This window comes from Coregonus clupeaformis, chromosome 7 (assembly GCF_020615455.1).
Source record: "Coregonus clupeaformis isolate EN_2021a chromosome 7, ASM2061545v1, whole genome shotgun sequence".
Taxonomy (NCBI): domain Eukaryota; kingdom Metazoa; phylum Chordata; class Actinopteri; order Salmoniformes; family Salmonidae; genus Coregonus; species Coregonus clupeaformis.
Genome location: NC_059198.1, coordinates 11,521,097 through 11,537,761, shown reverse-complemented (window position 1 = coordinate 11,537,761; position 16,665 = coordinate 11,521,097). Strand labels below are relative to the sequence as shown.

The 16,665-nt window shown below is 46.5% G+C and overlaps 1 protein-coding gene across 2 annotated transcripts in view; it reads right to left on the bottom strand.

Moving 5' to 3' along the window:
* The window catches only part of prex2 (phosphatidylinositol-3,4,5-trisphosphate-dependent Rac exchange factor 2), a 232,533-nt gene that overhangs the window by 146,168 nt on the left and 69,700 nt on the right, over positions 1–16,665 (bottom strand). For both annotated transcript variants that reach the window (XM_041880313.2, XM_045221164.1), the window contains exons 7-10: positions 15,618–15,751; positions 15,284–15,387; positions 11,529–11,678; positions 2,319–2,463 (exon numbers count right to left, since the gene is read on the bottom strand). In XM_041880313.2, coding sequence (XP_041736247.1) covers positions 2,319–2,463; positions 11,529–11,678; positions 15,284–15,387; positions 15,618–15,751 — 533 coding nt within the window. The remainder of the gene's footprint in view (positions 1–2,318; positions 2,464–11,528; positions 11,679–15,283; positions 15,388–15,617; positions 15,752–16,665) is intronic.

Sequence of the window (16,665 nt, the reverse complement as noted above, 5' to 3'; positions counted from 1 at the left end):
GTCAAATGTAGGGTCTATATAGGGAATAGGGTCCCATTTGGGACTCAACCGATGTCTGTTTTTCGTACAGCATGTGACAGTCGATTGTGTTTTATAATGTCTAGAATTTCAGTATATAACCAGAACAAGTCTGAATGTCTAGAAATGGTTGACAAAACACAGAGCTTTCACAAAGACAGTCTTGTAGTTTATAAAGCCCTTGTTAACTGTTATAGTCATGCTATTCTATGTTCAGTCCACTCACAAACTGTCTGGTCGATCAATAAGCTAGTCTAGAGTCACCAAATAATGTCAATGTATGTCTCCTAATGGTCTGGCTACCCATTATCAAAGTTGGAAATATCCTGTCTGAACAGCCTCGAGTCCAAGCACTGTTTTCCATTATATGTTTGTAATCAATGAAGATTGAACTTTTTTAGGCCATCACTTTAGTAAGGATCAAAGAGCGACATTGTTGACAATGTTACGGTAGAGCATCCATGTTATAAATTATTAAAGCTACATTGGTGAATCCTGTCTGAAAAAGGAATGAAATTAAAAACATCCTACATAATTCAGTATTGCTAAAAGAGAAGTTTGGGGGGAGAGAGCCTTTGGTTTTCATCACAAATGGCACCCTATTCCCTATATAGTGCACTACTTTTGACCAGGGCCCATAGAGTGCTACTTGGGACAGCCTTTCTAAAGTTATTTCCTATCAACAGAAAATGGATAACACAGAAATGTTTAGACTGTAACCCTAACTCAACATGGCAGATGTTATGAGAGTGTAACCATTTGATATGAGACCACTAACACACTGCCTGGTCACACAAACACGCGTGCGCATACACACACACACACACACACACACATATATATTTCTCAGAGGAGACTTTAACAGTAATCCTGCTAGGCTCTGAGCCTTTCGTCCCAAATGGTACCATATTCCCTACATAGTGCACTACTGGTCAAAAGTAATGCAATACATAGGGAATAGGGTGCCATTTGGGATGCACAAGTGAGAGCAGACAGAGAGAGTGGTCAGCAGAGGTCACAGAGGGATATCTCCCGGTGATTTATCACAGGCCAAGCAATGGCACTGCTGCACACATGCACAAACACACACACACACACACTTTTTTAGGGCATTACTTTAGTAATGATTAAAAGAAAGACATTCTTGACAACATTACGGTAGAGAATGTTCTATTTAACACACACACGCACAAACACACGCACAAACACACAAACGAACAAACGCACTCACACACTCCGCCGCCCGCACATAGCCAACCAATAATCCACAAACACGATTCATGGTGAAAACCTGCTGGATTTCATTTCCCCTTGACTGAATGACAGGTAAACAGAACTCTGTTCAGCTAAAACGCTGATGTTTCTTTCCCCCCTTCTTTCTTTCTTTAGAAGTCTGGACAGATTTCAAATTGAAAGGAGGGATGGAGAGACTAATCCAGATTTAGGAATAATGGTCTCAGAGAGAAGGTATTAGGTATAGATGGTATTATTCACTTAACTGGAGCTTTTCAATAGACACACTGTAGCTACTGTACTCTATGTATCATAGTAATGGTCATCTGTATAGAAATAGCTACTGCCTGCCTGCCTGCCTGCCTGCCTGCCTGCCTGTGCCTTTGTCTGTGTCTGTGTGTGTGTAGCTGGATAATCCAGCAACCAAAAGGGGTTATGTATTTTTCTATGATTCTCCAGATCAGAAATCAGGTCAATAGTCCAGCTCAGGTCAAGTACATAAGTAGTAAATACTGTAGATAGTGTGATCCAATCCAGTCTGTGATATTCACTACAGTGTCATCGCCCTCTGTCAGACATCCTCTGAAGACCAGGGGACTTCCCACTCAGAGGGGAAGCCCATGTGAATGGTTTTAGAACATCAGAAAACCCCTCACTGTAGCCTAAAGGAAACCGATGTAGGCTACAGTGAGTGGCAGCCACAACTTTGGGACGTCCAACTCGGAAGCTCACGTGAACATTTTTGGAATGACGGCAACGCTTATTTTCGAGACATAAAACGCTGTACTTCACAGGAAACGCATCATCAAAACACTCACCAGACCAATCTTAAATTCTCATTGGTCAGGATAACAGAAGGTTATAGGTCAGGGAGGGAGGTCTTCCTTCCCAGGAAATACACAGAGAGAGAGAGAGAGAGAGAGAGAGAGAGAGAGAGAGAGACAGAGAGACAGAGAGACACACACACAAACACACAGAAAAACCCAAACGCAGACACCCACTACTGACACCTGCATGAGAGAGAGAGAGCTAGAGAGATCAGTCATAGGTAAGTATTGGACTCCTACCTTCCCAGGAAGCACTTAGGGAATGTGGTGAGCTTGCGTTTCCTGTCCTTGATGAGGTGTCCCTGCTTAGTCATCAGGTGATAGAGCTTCTCTCCTTTCTCTGACACCATCACCCACGTGTCCTGCTCCATCCCCAGCCTCAACGCTAGAGGGAAGGAAGGAAGGCGACAGTCAAAGGAGTAATGTTTCCCATTGGTACAGATGCGGTCAAATATAATATTCACAATTTCTTCTAAAATCAGTTGAAATTGTTTGATTTATAACTGCACAGGACTAAAACAGAAAAACATATCTAAACTGAAATTTAGATGTTTCACTTCAAAGTCAAAAACGGCATGGACTAAATTATTCAAAATTCTAATAAATTTGGTTTGTTTATGTGTAATGTATCTCAACTGTGGTAAGTAGCAGGTGCCTACAAGGTAAAAATAGCCATTCAACCAGTTTTGAAAAGAGAAAACAGAACATTCTGCTCCACTGCACTCCATTGTAAAGTGCCAGGGTACCAATATATAGGACCACATCTGTATATGTATGCTGATATAGAAATAGTATACTGTCTCTATCAATCCATCTCATCTAATTTGTCTTCTCACATTAAAGTAGTTAGGCATATCATACCCTGGTGCTGAAACACTACAGGAGGAGGAGCAGGAGGAGGAGCAGGAGGAGAGGCAGGAGGAGGAGGAGGGAGAGCAGGAGGAGCAGCAGGAGAAGGAGGAGGAGCAGGAGGAAAGGCAGGAGGAGGAGGAGGGAGAGCAGGAGGAGCAGCAGGAGAAGGAGGAGGAGCAGGAGGAGAGGCAGGAGGAGGAGGAGGGAGAGCAGGAGGAGCAGCAGGAGAAGGAGGAGGAGCAGGAGCAGGAGGAGGGAGAGCAGGAGGAGCAGCAGGAGAAGGAGAAGGAGCAGGAGCAGGAGGTGGAGCAGGAAGAGGAGCAGGAGGAGGGAGAGCAGGAGGAGGAGCAGAGGAGGAGAAGGAGGAGGGAGAGCAGGGGGAGCAGTGGAGGAGGAGGAGCAGGTGGAGGAGGAGGAGCATGTGGAAAAGCAGGAAGAGAGGGGGAAGGAGGAGCAGGAGGAGGAGCAAGAGGAGCAAGAGGATAGAAATAGACTCAACAGAAGACATCTTGTGTTAGGAAAAGAGTTCAGGTCTATTCATTCTACCTGCAAGTCTAGTTCTTGTGCCTGCCACAACTAGTATCTTAGATAGGAGCAGTGGCGACCCGTCATTCAGTGCAGGTGGGGCAGAGCCCCACATTTTTAGCAAAGAAATACATTAAATAAAAATAAACTAGTTTTTGCATGTTATTTTGGCATTAATACGTGTCACATATCACTTTGCAAACAATGTAAACCTTTTTTTTAATCATTGAGTTAATAAACCCTCTATACAAACATGGTCTCTTTTTTGCTTTCTTGAGTAAGGCAGCTCCAAAATGCAGGTGTTTCAGCCTAGCTCAGCGCTTTCTGTGGATGTGGGGCAGCCAGCGGAAAATACGGAGCGTAGGGGTTGGTAATGTTCTCTAGTTGCGCCTTGATTGGCTCAGTGTTCTGTCACTCATGGGGACACTACATCACTGCCAAATCTAAGGATAGGGCTCTTAAATTCAAGCCCCTTGGATGCTGTCATAGAGTTACATTAGACGTGCCCATCCAAGAAGGCTCAAGATCATTGGCCACAGATAAAATGATGTCAAATCACGTTATATCTACAGTGGCTTGCGAAAGTATTCAACCCCTTAGGCATTTTTCCTATTTTGTTGCCTTACAACCTGGAATTAAAATTGATTTTTTTGGGGTTTGTATCATTTGATTTGCACAACATGCCTACCACTTTGAAGATGCAAAATATGTTTTATTGTGAATACTTGAGCGTGCATAACTATTCTCAAATACTTTGTAGATGTCACAAGCTAGGCTTGAACTCAGGTCTCAGATGTGGAGAGTTGGGTGTTCTACCCCTTAGCCACAGAGGAGGTATAGTAGGACCCAAACGAAACACCCAAGGCAATACTCCAGGCAAAGTAGGTTTAATATAAAAAAGGTATTTCTTTGCACTTCAAAAATAATCCAACAAAAGTTATTCTCAGAAAGAGGTATACTAACAGAGGTACAGTAAACAAAACAGGAGGACAAAACAAAATAACTCCACGAGGGGAGAAAAACAAAATAAAGATAACTTAGAAAAGCTTACTCGGAAAGACTCTGTGGGACACAGCAGGAGACACATAGCCAGGACTCAAAAACCAAGTGAGGAACAAGGGGAAAAAACACAGCTAAAATACTCTAGGGGAAACAAGGCACAGGTGACCTGGATAAAGCTAATAAGGACACACGAGGAAGAACTAAGGCAGAGGGGAACACAGATGACCTCTAGAGGCCCGGGAGACAAACAGGAGGCAGGAAGCTGACAGGACCCCTCCTCTAGGAACGACTCCTGACGTTCCTTCCAGAACACCCTGGCCTCAGGGTGCGAAACTCTGGATCAAACCTGGGTCCAGGATGTCCTTGGCTGGAACCCAGGAGCGCTCCCTCTGGCCCGTAGCCCTCCCAGTCCACCAGATACTGCAGAGAGTTCTGGACCTTCCCGGGAGTCCAGTATCCGGCGCACTGTGTAGGCTGGCTGGCCGTCAATGATCCTGGGAGGTGGCGGGGGCCTGCGTGGGGGGGCAAAGGGAGAAGACAAGACAGGTTTTAGTAGTGAAACATGGAAAGTGGGGTTAATTCTAAGGGAGCGAGGGAGAACCAAACGATAAGAAACAGGGTTAACTTTTTCTTGCTATGCGGAAAGGGCCGATGTACTTCTGGGAAAGCTTCTTGGATTCGACCCGGAGGGGCAGGTTCTTGGTGGCCAACCAAACTCTCTGACCAGCTCGGAAACTAGGGGCCGTCCGCGGCGGCGATTAGCCTGACTTTGGTATCTCTGGGAGGTCCGAAGGAGGGTACGCCTGGCCTTCTTCCAGGTCCGCCTACAGCGTTGGACAAAGCGCTGGGCCGAGGGAACACCAACTTGCGCCTCTTCCTCTGGAAATAATGGAGGGGGTGTATCCGAACTGGCATTCGAAGGGGGACAATCCGGTGGCTGAGGACTGGAGGGTGTTGTGGGCATATTCAGCCCAAATGATATAGGGTGGCCCAAGACGTGGGATTACTGGCCGCCATACACCGCAGGGTGGTCTCCAGATCCTGATTAATCCGTTCGTTTGGCCATTAGACTCTGGATGGAACCCAGACGATAGGCTGGCTGTGGCCCCAATAAGCCTGCAGAAGGCCCCCAAAACCGGGACGAGAATTGGGGACCTCGGTCGGAGACAACGTCCAGGGGGAATACCAAATATCCGGAAGACATGGTTCATGAGGAGCTCAGCAGTCTCCTTGGCCGAGGGCAGCTTGGGCAGGGGAATAAACCGGGCAGCCTTAGAGAACCGGTCAACAACCACTAGGATGACTGTGTTGCCCTGGGATGGAGGAAGTCCCGTAACAAAATCCAGAGAAAGGTGTGACCATGGCCTGCGAGGAACAGGTAAGGGATGGAGCAGTCCCTGGGGTCGCTGACGTGTCGACTTTCCCTGGTTGCACACAGGGCAGGCCCCAACATAGACCTGCACGTCCTTCTTGATGGACGGCCACCAAAACCGCCGCTGGAGGAATTCCAGTGTGCGAGCACTACCCGGATGGCATGTCAAGGGGCGACTCATGACCCCACTGCAAGACGCGGGCCCGAACAGAGAGAGGAACGTACAGGCGTCCGGCAGGACCACCGCCTGGATCGGGCTCATGGACAAGGGCCTCTCGTACCTCTCTTTCTAGTTCCCACTGAAGAGGTGCGACGATCCTAGACCTCGGAATAATCGATGCCCAGGGCTTCTCTTGTATCTCGGGAGAATAGGCTCGAGACAGGGCATCCGGCTTGACGTTCTTGGTGCCAGGTCTGTAAGACAGGAGAAACTGGAATCGATTAAAAAAAAAGGGACCATCGTGCTTGCCGAGGGTTCATCCGCTTTGCCTGTTGGAGATATTCCAGGTTCTTGTGGTCTGTGAGAACCTGGAAAGGATGCTGAGCCCCCTCAAGCCAATGGCGCCACTCTTCCAAGGCCAGTTTTACCGCAAGCAACTCTCGATCCCCCACGTGGTAGTTGCGCTCGGCCTCAGACAGGCGGCGAGACATGAAGGCACAAGGGTGTAATCTCCCATCCTCACCCCTCTGTGACAGGACGGCTCCCACCCCCCACCTCTGAGGCGTCCACCTCCACCACGAAAGGTCTTTCTGGGTCAGGGATCACCAGAAGCGGAGCAGAAGTGAAGCGGCGCTTGAGATCCTCGAAGGCCCCTGCTGCTTCCGGACCCCAGTGAATCTTGGTCCCTCCTCCCTTGGTAAGCGTCGTCAAGGGGGCTACCACAGAGCTGAAATTCTTAATGAACTTCCGATAGAAGTTAGAAAAGCCAATGAACCGTTGAACCTCCTTGACCGTGGCAGGTGTGGGCCAGCTGTGGACCGCTTTGACCTTCTTGGGATCCATCTCTAGGTGGCCGGGAGTGACAATAAACCCGAGAAACTGAGTCTGGGAAACATGAAACTCACACTTCTCATGTTTAACGTAGAGGTGATTGTCAAGGAGCCTCTGGAGAACCCTGCTAACATGCCCCTCATGCTCCTTCAGTGACCTCGAGAAGATGAGGATATCGTCCAGGTACACGAAGACGAACAGATTAAGCATATCCCGGAGAACATCATTAATCAGGGCTTGGAATACTGCGGGGGGCATTGGTGAGCCCGAACGGCATCACCCGATATTCATAGTGCCCCGTGGGCGTGTTGAAGGCCGTCTTCCATTCGTCTCTGGCCGGATCCGCACGAGATGGTAAGCATTGCGGAGATCCAGTTTAGTAAAAATGGAAGCCCCTTGAAGCCGCTCAAAAGCAGTGGCCATGAGAGGAAGGGGGTATCGATTCCGAACCGTGATCTTGTTGAGTCCCCGGTAATCAATACAAGGCCTAAGACCCCCGTCTTTCTTTTCAACAAAAAAGAAGCCCGCCCCAGCCGGGGAAGTAGAGGCACAGATGAGGCCGGCTGCCAAGGACTCCTTAATGTAGGTGTCCATAGCTGAGTGCTCGGGGGAGGATAAGGAAAAGATCCGACCTCTAGGAGGGCAGCAACCAGGGAGTAGATCAATGGCACAGTCATACGTGTGGTGAGGCGGTAAGGAAGTAGCCCGGGACTTGCTGAACACTGCCTTGAACCGATGGTAAACACTGGGGACTCGGGAGACGTCAACAGACTCTTGAAACTGGGTACTAGGGGCTGAGGGACTCTGAAGCATGCAGGTGAGTTGGCAAGTGGGACCCCAGCTTAGGAATGGTGCCAGTAGGCCAGTCGATCTGGGGATTATGTCTGCATAGCCAAGGGTGACCCAGGATAATAGGATACTCGGGGAGTCAATGAGATAGAAGGTCTCCTCCTGCTGGTGTTGAAAGATGGTAAGTCGCAGGGACTGAGTCGCCTCTGTAACCTTTCCTGGTTCCAGAGGTCTGCCATCTAAGGCTGTAACTGCCTGGGGTTGAGGAAGTAGTTGGGTAGGGATCTTAAGTTCCTTAGCCAAGGTTAAATCCAGGAAATCACCTGCGGCACCGGAATCAATCATAGCCTGGACCCGATGCTGGTGGCCCTTCCAGGACAGAGTGGCTGGGATAGCTAAGACAGCGTTAGTAGGAGGAGCTCTAATTTTCCCCATCACAGCCCTCCTGTAGCTAGGCGGGGACAGGCGTTTCCCGAAAGCTCGGGGCAAGTGGAGCGGAAGTGGCCGGCAACCCCGCAGTAGAGGCACCGACGCTCCCTCATGCGACGTTCCCTTTCGTTGGGAGAAAGCCTGGAACGGCCTAACTGCATGTTCTCCGGGAATCCTGGAGCAGTTCAGGAGCCGGGGAAGCTCTGAATGACGGAGCCCAAACAGGAGAAACAGAGCTGCTCAGAGGAACTTGGGACTGAGACCCCTGGCGGCGAGCCGTTCTCCGCTCTCTTAGACGATTGTCCAGGCGGATGGCCAAGGCTATGAGGGACTCGAGATCCCCAGCTGGTTCTCGGGTGGCTAACTCATCTTGAAGGGGGCTCAGATAACCCTCCCTGAAAACAGACCTCAGCGCTTCATCATTCCATCCGCTCCTTGCTGCTATGGTCCGGAATTCAATGGCAAAATCTGCCGTGCTCTGGGGACCCTGACGGAGAGACAGTAGGCGCTGGAAGCTTCCGCCCACTGACAGGATGATCGAACACCCGCTTGAACTCTTCTACAAATGCAGCGTAGGAGTCACAACAGGCCTCCTGGGACTGCCACACCGCAGAGGCCCAGGAGAGCGCCTTGTCTGAAAGAAGGGTAATGATGTAGGCAATCTTGGAACGGTCGGTGGGAAAACTTGAGGGTTGGAGCTCGAAGGTGAGGGAGCATTGGGTGAGGAAACCCTGGCAAGAGCTTGGATCCCCAGAAAAGGGCTTGGGAGGTGGTAGTCGGGGCTCCGCCGATGGAGAAGGCCTGTCGTCACTGGGGGGTGACCTGGAGTAAGGGGAAGGACCAGGGAGGCGTTCAAAGAGCTGCGGAGGGAACTCATCATATCGGCCAGGAGTTGAGAATGACTAGCCATCAGCTCTTCCTGTCGGCTGAGAACGGCTTCATGGCGCTGGAAAGATGCCTCATGTCGAGCGATCACCGCCAACAGGTCCTTGGAACTGAGTGTTTCTGGGTCCATGATTGACTTGGTTTTTCTGTCACAAGCTAGGCTTGAACTCAGGTCTCAGATGTGGAGAGTTGGGTGTTCTACCCCTTAGCCACAGAGGAGGTATAGTAGGACCCAAACGAAACACCCAAGGCAATACTCCAGGCAAAGTAGGTTTAATATAAAAAAAGGTATTTCTTTGCACTTCAAAAATAATCCAACAAAAGTTATTCTCAGAAAGAGGTATACTAACAGAGGTACAGTAAACAAAACAGGAGGACAAAACAAAATAACTCCACGAGGGGAGAAAAACAAAATAAAGATAACTTAGAAAAGCTTACTCGGAAAGACTCTGTGGGACACAGCAGGAGACACATAGCCAGGACTCAAAAACCAAGTGAGGAACAAGGGGGAAAAACACAGCTAAAATACTCTAGGGGAAACAAGGCACAGGTGACCTGGATAAAGCTAATAAGGACACACGAGGAAGAACTAAGGCAGAGGGGAACACAGATGACCTCTAGAGGCCCGGAGACAAACAGGAGGCAGGAAGCTGACAGTAGAGCCACCTTTTGCAGCAATTACAGTTGCAAGTCTCTTGGGGTATGTCTCTATAAGCTTGGCACATCTAGTCATTGGGATTTTTGGCCATTCTTCAAGGCAAAACTGCTCCAGCTCCTTCAAGTTGGATGGGTTCAGCTGGTGTACAGCAATCTTTAAGTCATAACACAGATTCTCAATTGGATTGAGGTCTGGGTTTGACTAGGCCATTCCAAGACATTTAAATGTTTCCCCTTAAACCACTCAAGTGTTGCTTTAGCAGTATGCTTAGGGTCATTGTCCTGCTGGAAGGTGAACCTCCGTCCCAGTCTCAAATCACTGGAAGACTGAAACAGGTTTCCCTAAAGACTTTCCCTGTATTTAGCGCAATCCATCATTCCTTGAATTCTGACCAGTTTCCCAGTCCCTGCCGATGAAAAACATCCCCACGGCATGATGCTGCCATCACCATGCTTCACTGTGGGGATGGTGTTCTTGGGGTGATGAGAGGTGTTGGGTTTGCGCCAGACATAGCGTTTTCCTTGATGGCCAAAAAGCTCAATGTTAGTCTCATCTGACCAGAGTACCTTCTTCCATATGTTTGTGGAGTCTTTTGGCGAACACCAAACGTGTTTGCTTTTTCTTCCTTTAAGCAATGGCTTTTTTCTGGCCACTCTTCCGTAAAGCCCAGCTCTGTGGAGTGTACGGCTTAAAGTGGTCCTATGGACAGATACTCCAAAATCTCAGCTGTGGAGCTTTGCAGCTCCTTCAGGGTTATCTTTGGTCTCTTTGTTGCCTCTCTGATTAATGCCCTCCTTGCCTGGTCCGTGAGTTTTGGTGGGCGGCCCTCTCTTGGCAGGTTTGTTGTGGTGCCATATTCTTTCCATTTTTTAATAATGGATTTAATGGTGCTCCGTGGGATGTTCAAAGTTTCTGTAATTTTTTTATGACCCAACCCTGATCTGTACTTCTCCACAACTTTGTCCCTGACCTGTTTGGAGACCTCCTTGGTCTTCATGGTGCTTTTTGCTTGTTGGTGCCCCTTGCTTAGTGATGTTGCAGACTCTGGGGCCTTTCAGAACAGGTGTATATATACTGAGATCATGTGACAGATCATGTGACACTTAGATTGCACACAGGTGGACTTTATTTAACTAATTATGTGACTTCTGAAGGTAATTGGTTGCACCATATCTTATTTAGGGGCTTCATAGCAAAGGGGGTGAATACTTTTGCAAGGCACTTTGATTGGACTGATCATGTCAACATCATACTTTAAAAATCTTAGCTACGGTTCTGACTTGGTGAACAGGGAGAACATTGTAAGAACGGCCCATGTTCTGAATTCTGTCGCTGTACATTTCAAAAGTGCTGAACAAATAGTTATATTGACTATGTCCGTCCTAGCTTGCTCATTATTGTCTTAATCGAAATTACGGATTGCCTCTTATCCACTTGTTGTCCCCTTATGCCATAGTTTGTACATCTCAATTGTCAGTAGAAACCACATTTGTTAAAGTCAGCCATGTTTTTTTTAAAAGGCAGTAAATGAGGCTGAATGAACTGTTTCGCTGCCAGACAAGGCTCCGCTGATAGCCAGGGGCAGCAGTGGTAAGGTGTTGGGACTGCTGTTGGGACTCTGCTGTTAGGAGAGCTTTATGTAGGCCCTAACAGTTTGTGGGCACCGTTTGTCACCATTATAGTGCAATTCATGTATTTTTTAGTGTTGTGCTGTGGCTTAGCTGGCATGCATCCCCTCAAATTTTTTGTTTGTTTGCCCCACCAAGATTTACATGCTAAAATCACCACTGGATAGGAGGATATACTGACTTCCACTAAGGTTTCCCAAACGGCACCATATTGCCTACAGAGTGCACTATTTAGGGTATAGGGTGCGTTTCGGTTGTATTATGGTTCTCACACACACGACTCTACGCCAACAGTATCAGATACTATATGACTACTAACTTTTTCTCCTCTCCCTCTCTTTGAGGATAGCCTCCAGCCACTCCTGTTTCTCCTCTGGGGTCTTGGCCATGCACACAAACCACTTGTTCTTTGCTGTGTTGTGGATCTTCCAGCCGTTGTTCACTATGTTCCCGCTGCTGTGGTAATCCGCTGCAAACCAAGAGACACACAAACACAACACACTTAGTATGCGTCCCAAATGGCACCCTATTCCCACATAGTGCACTACTATTGACCAGGACTGGCACCCTATTCCCATATATATTGTGCACTTCTATGGGCCTTGGTTGAAGTAGTGCACTACATAGGGAATAGGGTGTCATTAGGGACGCAGCCTCAGAGACACGGCCACATTCCTTCACTCCTCTTATACCAAGGTGCCTCAACCTAAGGGTCCAAAGGGTTGGAGCAACAGATTCACTTCTGTTGTGGCCCTCTGGTGTCTTATTTGAGTTTTGGGATTTCTTCTAGCCTGTTTGTTTGAAATAGAGAACAATCCATCTCTCAGCATCTGTATCCATGAAAGAATGGATGTACTTTAGGTGTAAACAAAGCAGAGTGGAACACAGAATCTGATTACGGAATATGGAATATGGAATACAGAATATGTAATACAGAATTTAGAAAAGGAATCTGTCATCTACATTGCCATAGTATTAAGTCCAGGCTAAAAGCACAGCAGTAGTAGCTAACTCATTACTACTCCATTATAAATCCCACAGTAGGTTCAGGATGAGGCCTGTGCCAGAACCGACAAGAATAACTCAGGTCATTTCACATTATCTCAATACCAGAGTACTTCCCTTCTGGAACGTCAATAAAATCAGCTTCCTTTGTTCCGTTGACTACTTGAAGGATTTATGACAATTTTCTTTGCACAGTTTTGCAGTAGTTTATGCTTGTTGACTGCTAGGCCTTTTAGCAAGAATAAGCTAACATCACATCATTCTTCCGGAAACAGAGGGAAGGAGAGATTAAATGGAATTTACAAATCCTATCCCTCTCTGCTCCTAGATCCTCTGGAGCACATGTGTGTAACAGAGGCAGAATCCCCTGTCTGTCCGTGGCCTAACAAAGCTGTAGTGTGTGTGTGTGTGTGTGTGTGCGCGTGCGTTCGTGCGTTAGAATCTATCATATTACTGGTAGCCTTGGCAGGCGTATAGTGGCGAAGACAGTTATAGGGCCTGTTCCCCCCCCCTACAATCCCATCCATCCCATCCAAGCCCAATCCCATCCATCTCCCAAAAACACCCAATATTAAGTCTGCTGGGGAGGAAATGATTGCTTCTAAAAAACTTAACTGATAATGAGTGGCTGTACTGGACCAACACACACAGCTAGAGTTAACTGTGTGTGTGTGTGTGTGTGTGTGTGTGTGTGTGTGTGTGTGTGTGTGTGTGTGTGTGTGTGTGTGTGTGTGTGTGTGTGTGTGTGTGTGTGTGTGTGTGTGAGAGAGAGTGTGTGAGAGTGTGTGTGTGTGTGCGCAGAGACTTGTCACCATGCCTGGAAGATGGCATTTGTATAACCTTCAGCTGTCAAGGCTGTAAGAAAATAGACCCACCCACCACCAGCCAACTAGCAGTGGAGGGATACGTTTAGAGAGAAGGCTAGTGCAGAGCGATTAGTGCTTTTTGAGGTCGGTCGATCAAATGCACTATGCATTATGTGGGTTGAATGCTGTAACAACAGAATAAAACAATTAATAAAAGTCCCATGATGGTAGTGACTGCCCACTACTGCTTATCACTTATAAACACTCATTTATTCACATTACTTAACAAAAATATTTCCATTGTTGGGTATATTACATTTATTTTATTTGATGACTATTATTTCATTCCAAGTCATCATCTCATCTCTATAGAGCTGCTGCCTATGCTGTCTGACTAAATCACTATTTTAGTGGTTCCTCAAAGTAAATAAGGCATACCTTTATGACTGCTGAATACCAACAATGACAATTAGATCATGTATTTTCAGGAATAGACAACTCACGAAGCAACAGCTGCTCTCTATATCACCTCATGATCACACATTCGTCTGTCTCTTCCGTAGCAGGCGTAAAAGAAACACAGACCGGACAAGTAGATGCGCAATTGATTATGGTCATTGTAGTTAATTACCAAGTTTTATGCGCTAAACTATGTAGAATATTGGCCTGTTGGAAACTACAACTCCATACATCCCCGGGACCACCCATACACAAAAATGTATGCACGCATGACTGTAAGTCGCTTTGGATCAAAGCGTCTGCTAAATGTCATATTATTATTATTATTATTATTATACTACATCGCACAGTTCAGGTTGGATCTGATTTATCTCTAGAGAAACTGTGCAATGTGCGCATTGAGCGCACAGAAAAAAAACTAACGAAATGGAATTCAAATAATTAAACCGACGTCGGTCAATTAGTTGTTTAAAAACTGAAAAATAACCAAAATGTTGGTTAATTGCTCAGCACTACTGTCTGCTATAAGACTAAAATGTAAATTCCACGTACAGTCCCTTTAGTTCCTTTATCTCAACATTTTGAACCAACACTATTAGAAAAAAGGCTACCAAAAGGGTTCTTCAGCTGTCCCTATAGGAGAACCCTTTTTGGTTCCAGGTAAAACCCGTTTTGGTTCCAGGTAGAACCATTTTGGGTTCCAGGTAGAACCCTCTGTCGAAAGGGTTCTACACTGAACCCAAAACAGTTATACTTGAAACCAAAAAGGTTTCTCCTGGAACCAACAAGGGTTCTTCAAAGGGTTCTCCTATGGGGACAGCCAAAGAACCCTTGTAGGTTCTAGATATCACCTTTTTTTCTAAGAGTGTAGACTGTGTTATGGCTTTGTGTGCAGTAGACTATAAAATCTAAGTAGGCTGTAAATTAAAACACTCCTCATCCATCACTTATTGACATTTCATACAGTTGGCTGGGAGGGTATCTAACCCGATCGACTGGTTCACCCTCTGAATTGATTAACTGTCAAAACAGGAAATAGAGATCTGAGATCTCAGTGCTCCTGGGAAAAAATAAAAAAATACATATTTTATTGTCACATACACCAGATAGGTGCAGTGAAATGTGTTGTTTTACAGCATCAGCCATAGTAGTACGGCGCACCCCTGGAGTAAATTAGGGTTAAGTGCCTTGCTCAAGGGCACATCGACAGATTTTTCACCTTGTCGGCTCGGGTATTCAACACAGCGACCTTTTGGTTACTGGCACAACGCTCTTACCGCTAGGCTACCTGCCGCCTAATAACAATGTGTTATTAAATGTGTTCAGAGTTCCAAATGACACCCTATTCTCTTTATAGTGCACTACCTTTGACCACAGCCCTATGTGCCCTGGTCAAAATTACTGCACTATGTAGGGAATAGGGTGCCATTTGGGACGTACAAAGTAAGAAGCAAAAATAATATAAATGTGTTCTGATCCGTGGAGACAAAATCAATTCCTCCCAAACAGCAAATTGGGAACAATGTGTTGCCGCACTAAAAATTGAATTGATTGTCTACATAAAGAAATGCAGATTGTCTGCAGTACATGGAGATAACGAATCCACTTTTGACAGAAGAAATACTGCAATAAAGATGCCTTTTGTTGTTAGCTCAGGGTTTCCTCCCGAGCATTGGATGGTAGTTGGGTTGCGAAATAGGATAAGGGTTGCGTCTGAAATGGCTGTTTAAAAGTTGTGCACTATTTAGGGAATAGGGTGCCATTTGAGACACACCCTGAGTGACCTGTTACGGGTAGAACTCACCTGTTCCATCATCTACGTTCTCCACTTCCATCACCTCTGTGTTGATTCTCCCTCTGAACAGGTAACGAGGTCCCTCTGTAACCGCCTTGCTGTTTTTTAAACGCCTGGGAACAACATTCAAGCCAACTTAACATTGTCTCGTCACACAAGGCAAGGCAACACATAGAAACAAGTAGATACCTAGGCTAGCGAACTATACAGTGCCCTTCTGGCTAATGAAACAACACACAGTGGAGATTGATAGAAAGTAGCTGGTGCTGCTTGAAGTATCTGTACAAGCCTATGGTAAGGGGAAACAAAGATGTCAGAGAGAGGTGTGGCAGTCCGGTCACACCTGTTTTTCTTCTTGCAGTAAACCAGCAGGTTGTCGAAGAGGAAGAAGATGCGTTCCTGGATGTTACCAGCTGAGATCTTCAGCAGGACTCCATGCATCAACATCTCTGTACACGTGTCTGTTATATTGGAACCCTGGGAAGAGACACACAGTGGTGTAGATACTGTGTAGACTTGGCTACTAGACCAGGCCGGGGATCCACCCGTTCCGTTGGTCCTTGTCAGTTTTCTGCTGTAATAGTGCGGCGCTTTGTTAAATATGTAACCCACCACATACAGTTGAAGTCAGAAGTTTACATACACCTTAGCCAAATACATTTAAACTTAGTTTTTCACAATTCTTGACATTTAATCCTAGTACAAATTCCCTGTCTTAGGTCAGTTAGGATCACCACTTTATTTTAAGAATGTGAAATGTCTGAATAATAATAGAGAGAATGATTTATTTCTGCTTTTATTTCTTTCATCACATTCCCAGTGGGTCAGAAATGTACATACACTCAATTAGTGTTTGGTAGCATTGCCTTTAAATTGTTTAACTTGGGTCAAATGTTTCGGGTAGCCTTCCACAAGCTTCCCACAATAAGTTGGGTGAATTTTGGCCCATTCCTCCTGACAGGGCTGGTGTAACTGAATCAGGTTTGTAGGCCTCCTTGCTCGCACACGCTTTTTCAGCTCTGCCCACAAATGTTATATAGGGTTGAGGTCAGGGCTTTGTGATGGCCACTCCAATACCTTGACCTTGTTGTCCTTAAGCCATTTTGCCACAACTTTGGAAGTATGCTTGGGGTCATTGTTCATTTGGAAGACCCATTTGTGACCAAGCTTTAACTTCCTGACTAATGTCTTGAGATGTTGCTTCAATATATCCACATAATTTTCCTTCCTCATGATGCCATCTATTTTGTGAATTGCACCAGTCCCTCCTGCAGCAAAGCACCCCCACAGCATGATGCTGCCACCCCCGTGCTTCACGGTTGGGATGGTGTTCTTCGGCTTGCAAGCAACCTCCTTTTTCCTCCAAACATAACGATGGTCATTATGGCCAA